Source organism: Rattus norvegicus, chromosome 1 (assembly GCF_021556685.1).
Source record: "Rattus norvegicus strain SHRSP/BbbUtx chromosome 1, alternate assembly SHRSP_T2T, whole genome shotgun sequence".
Taxonomy (NCBI): Eukaryota; Metazoa; Chordata; class Mammalia; order Rodentia; family Muridae; genus Rattus; species Rattus norvegicus.
Window position 1 is genome coordinate 79864685 of NC_141534.1, and position 5543 is coordinate 79870227.

The 5543-nt window shown below is 39.8% G+C and overlaps 1 protein-coding gene across 1 annotated transcript; it reads right to left on the reverse strand.

Annotated features, from left to right (window-relative positions):
• Window positions 1-3457: 3457 nt before the first annotated feature.
• On the reverse strand, window positions 3458-4630 carry Vom1r36 (vomeronasal 1 receptor 36). The gene has a single exon (NM_001008913.2). The coding sequence runs from the start codon at window positions 4613-4615 to the stop codon at window positions 3704-3706; it is 912 nt and encodes a 303-aa protein (NP_001008913.1). The 5' UTR covers window positions 4616-4630; the 3' UTR covers window positions 3458-3703.
• Window positions 4631-5543: the final 913 nt, after the last annotated feature.

The following is a 5543-nucleotide window of genomic DNA, read 5'->3' on the forward strand; positions in this document are numbered from 1 at the left end:
AGAGCTAAACAAAGAATTCACAGCTGAGGAATGCCCAATGGCTGAGAAACACCTAAAGAAATGTTCAACATCTTTAGTCATAAGGGAAATGCAAATCAAAACAACCCTGAGATTTCACCTCACACCAGTGAGAATGGCTAAGATCAAAAACTCAGGTGACAGCAAATTCTGGCGAGGATGTGGAGAAAGAGGAACACTCCTCCATTGTTGGTGGGATTGCAGACTGGTACAACCATTCTGGAAATCAGTCTGGAGGTTCCTCAGAAAATTGGACATTGAACTACCTGAGGATCCAGCTATACCTCTCTTTGGCATATACCCAAAAGATGCCCCAACATATAAAAAAGACACGTGCTCCACTATGTTCATCGCAGCCTTATTTATAATAGCCAGAAGCTGGAAAGAACCAGATGCCCTTCAACAGAGGAATGGATACAGAAAATGTGGTACATCTACACAATGGAATATTACTCAGCTATCCAAAACAATGACTTTATGAAATTCGTAGGCAAATGGTTGGAACTGGAAAATATCATCCTGAGTGAGGTAACCCAATCTCAGAAAGACACACATGGTATCCACTCATTGATAAGTGGCTATTAACCCAAATGCTTGAATTACCCTAGATGCATAGAACACATGAACAATGTCCAATTTTCTGAGGAACCTCCAGACTGATTTCCAGAATGGTTATACCAGTCTGCAATCCCACCAACAATGGAGGAGTGTTCCTCTTTCTCCACATCCTCGCCAGAATTTGCTGTCACCTGAGTTTTTGATCTTAGCCATTCTCACTGGTGTGAGGTGAAATCTCAGGTTGTTTTGATTTGCATTTGCCTTATGACTAAAGATGTTGAACATTCTTTAGGTGTTTCTCAGCCATTGGGCATTCCTCAGCTGTGAATTCTTTGTTTAGCTCTGAACCCCATTTATTTTTCTTTTTTCTTTTTTTCGGAGCTGGAGACCGAACCCAGGGCCTTGCGCTTGCTAGGCAAGCGCTCTACCACTGAGCTAAATCCCCAACCCCTGAACCTCATTTTTAATAGGTTTGTTTGTCTCCCTGTGGTCTAACTTCTTGAGTTCTTTGTATATTTTGGATATAAGGCCTCTATCTGTTGTAGGATTAGTAAAGATCTTTTCCCAATCTGTTGGTTGCCGTTTTGTCCTAACCACAGTATCCTTTGCCTTACAGAAGCTTTGCAGTTTTATGAAATCCCATTTGTCGATTCTTGATCTTAGAGCATAAGCCATTGGTGTTTTGTTCAGGAGATTTTCTCCAGTGCCCATGTACATGTTAGTTTTTCATTCATGATTTTTTATTTAATCTTTTTTCATAATCCATTTTTTATTCCCCTCATGCTCCACACTCTGATTGTTTCACATCCCATATTTCCTCCCTCCATCTCCACAAGGATGTCCCTTCTTAAGCTCCCCCCCCCCGCCCCAACTCTTTCAAACTCCCATCCTCCAAGCCCCCATGCCTAACATACCAGACCTCCCCACACCTTGGGTCCTCTTGTCTCTTCTCTGACTGAGTCCAGTTCCTGCATTCTTCTACTAAATATGTGTTGCGGGTCCCTCATCTCAGCTGGTGTATGCTTTCTGATTGTTGGACTGGTGTCTGATATATATCCCGGGGTCCTCCTACAGGATTGCCCTCCTCCTCAGCTTCTTCCAGGTTTTTCCTAATGTAGAGAAATGCACACGTGCACGTGCGCGGGTTTGTGTGTGTGTGTGTGTGTGTGTGTGTGTGTGTGTGTGTTTGTGTGTGTGTGTGTGGTTTTTTGTGTGTGTTTCTTTGTGTGTGTTTGTTTGTGTGTGTGTGTTTGTGTGTTTGTGTGTGTGTGTGTGTGTGTGTGTGTGTGTGTGTGTGTTTGTCTGTGTATTCACATTCAGCCCAATCAGTCTGTATAATGTCATTTGAATGAATGTTTTTGGACCATTTGGTATTGGATAATCAATTGATGTGCTCATCATTATGGTAGAACATTTCTCCTCCTCTCAGCTTTCTTTAGTTGCCTGTAGTTCTTTATGTATGGTGGAGGCCTTGTGGGTTCCTGTACCCATGTTAACAAGTCTGCAGATAATTTTCATCAACTTACTTTGCTGGAGCAGTTCTGAAGGACAGCAGAGGAGTGGTGGAGGAGAAAGAAAGGGTGCAAGTTTTTAAATAGCCTTTGAAAGTTTGTTGTCAGAGCCATATTTCTATGATTTTCAAGGTATATATTTTCATAATTCTTTTTATGCAAAAATTGGAAAAATTATCATAATAATCATAGAACGTCCAGTGATACCTGTCTTAAACAAAACCTTTGATTATGGGTCACATTCTCCACCATAATAAACTTCTAAGTTTTCACCAGGCAATACATATTCATCAAGTTGACCAACAAAGAAATTTGTTAAGACCAGAGCACAGATCCACCTAAAAGTATTGTTAATCATCAGAAATTTCCAGGTAATTTTTCTCAGAGAAAGCAGAGTTTGCTAGTGTGTGTGTGTGTGTATGTGTGTGTGTGTTTGTGTGGTTGTTGTTGTTGTTAAACATCAAGGAAATTTCCCATTTTAAAATAAGTAATTTTAAAAATAGTTTTGTGTATATTTTTCAATGGGATGACATTTCCCATGGTAGAAAAGAAAAGGAAATGCCTGATCCAATAAAGAACATTACTGAAACCTTGTGGCTGTCAGGGATTTTCTGCAATGTCTGGAAAACATCAACTTGAGTTCTGGTTTAAGAATTCTGAAAACTATCCTAGTGCTATTTGGGGGGCGGGCAGTACTTAACTGTTTTTTTGTTCAAAACAGTTTTGAAGTTTATGCCACCCCAGGGGTAGACGTTCATTGTTCAGGCACAGGTGTAGGATCTTCATCAAACACTGTGGAGTGCCCCGGACAGCAAGTGTCAGTTGTCTTTTTTATGTATCAGAATCCAAAGTGACAGTGTAAATCAAAAGCAAAAGAAGAAAGAATGGAATGCTAGCCCTCATAGTGAGGAGGCTTAGGACCTTTGGGCTGTTGCCAAAGGCCAGACATGCACTCAAACTTCCCGGCTCAAAGCAGAGGTCCCGTAGAATCCACATTGTACTCATAGAATCCAAATTGTACACATAGAATCCATTATTTGACCACGCTCTGCTTCTGTCCTCAGGGTACTCAGACACCATTGTACATTGGGCTGGCTAGGAAGAAAAGAACCTTATCCAGGTGGGAAGCATAGGAAGATCTCAGCTAGTGTGATCTGGGCAGGAAGAGCCTTCTCCTTTGGATATAGTTTTCAGTGTAACAGCCCTTTTTACTGGGAGTGAAAAAAAGGCTACATAAACCTAGAAGTTTCAAGAGGGGTTTGGGATGAGTGAAAGAATATGCAATTTCGGTCTAGAAAATATAAACTCTCAAATGTGACCACTGTTATCAGGATGGTGTGAGCTGCTCTGGTTTCAGCATAAGTGGCAGAGACTGTGACACTGGCAATGCTTCCTTTCCATGAAGCAGAATTTCATGTGCTAGATGTATATGGGCTTTTAGGAGACAGAAAGTTTAACCTGAAACCTGGCATTGAGGCTAAATATCTACCTCAAATATGGCAGAGGAGGGACCTATACAGTCTATGTGTGCCAGGTAGTACTGACCCAAATCAAGAAAAGAATTCTTCAGATCTCAGGATAAGATTATGGATCAATCACTCTTGCTCTAGCCTGGCTCATCTAGTCACATGGTTTAGTGGTTGCACAGTGAAGAAAAGAGAACAATGATCCTTAGGACCTCTAAAGATCAATATTAAGGGATAAATGGTAGGGAAGCTTACAGCTAAAACTTCTTTGACATGCCCTAACCAGAGACAAGTGTTCACAAAAGAAATGCGAAAGAAGGTACAAATGCAGTCTAGAAAATAAAAGCTTACAAATGTGACCACCACCATGAGGATGGTGTGGCATGCTCTGATCTCAGCATATCCTCTGTGGTCCTGAATGGGTGTGTGAATGTGCTGCAGTCTCTGGTGGTGTTTTCTCAGGAGAAGTACCATGGAGACACTGGTCCAGAGCATGATACTGATGAAGATGATGTCGTGAGCAAACCGCAAGAAGTTCATGCCTACACTGAAATCAGAGATGGAGCAGACCCACTTAACTTTAACATCAATGCCATTGTTTGGTTTTTGTGAACCACTGATTTTCATTGGAATGTAAGCATTATTTAAGATGCTGAACAACCAACAACTATAACAAGAATAGCTAACAACCTTGGTTGCTCTTCCTCTAAGCAAGACCCTACCCCAGTTACCAGAAACAAGAGTGACAAACTGATAAGTACTCAGGGCACAGGTGAAGCACATATTTGAACTTCGAGCCACCAAGTACAGGAAGTACCCACATTTACAACTGAGGTCAGTTAGGGTCCTTTTTAAAACCCCAACTGTCATGTTGTTTGTAAAGAATAAGAGGAGGATAATGAAGACATTTGCTATGGCCAAGTTTGTTTGAATGATTTGAATGGGCCTCATCTGAGAGTCAGTCACAATTGGAGAGAAATTATGGATAAACAGAAGGGCATTGGCCACTGTCCCTGGCCCAACCTGACAAAGAACAAGGATCTGAAGAGCCACTTTCTCCATAGTTTTCAGGGCTTTATTCTGTTCAACATAGAGATGGCTTTATTGGACAATAGAAAAATGATCAGTGTGGATTGTACTGTCTTTAAGAATTTTCCCAATTGTTTAATTTGTATTTACTTTATCACAATACAGGAGCTTTGTCTGGAAACCCTGAATGGACATTGATCCAGAATACTAACTTTACACTTACTGTACTTTCCCTTCCCTCATTTTGGAACTGTGTGAGTGATGCAGCTATATCTTTGCTGGTCAACAGCATGACACACATTATAACACATTATGGGCTCTGCATATTTATACATAAGCATTAATAAAAATAGTGCATATTTTGCTTCTTTATAATTCAACATCTTTTCTCATTTTATAACAATTTCTTAAAAAACAAATTCATTGTTGGAGGGATGGTTATGGATCCACACAGTTTTGTGGCACTCCATTCATATATTTCTAGTCTTATATCCAAGCAAAAGAGCCATGTACACAAAATAAAATAAGTGTATCTTTACAAAATGTAATTTGACTTGGAGAATTGGCTCCATAGTTAAGAGCACTGGTTGATCTTCCAGAGGTCCCCAATTCAACTTTCTTACCCACATTGCAGCTCACACTGGTCTGTAACTCCAAATCTACTATATTCATAGCCATAAATGCAGGGAAATCCCTAATGCACAAAAATAAAAGTAAATAAATATTTAAAATTATAACACAAATTTAAAATTTATACTTAATAAAAGAATGTGATTTAGGTATGTCCACAAAATATTTCAGATAGATTTGATATTTTTACAGTACTCATCATAGTTACAGAATACAAAATACTTAGTAAAAAGTTACCCATGATCTCTTCACATGGAAGAAACTCTGTTACACATATGCACATCAGCTATGTTGACAAAAATATCTAAGGGACCCAAGCAAATCATTGATT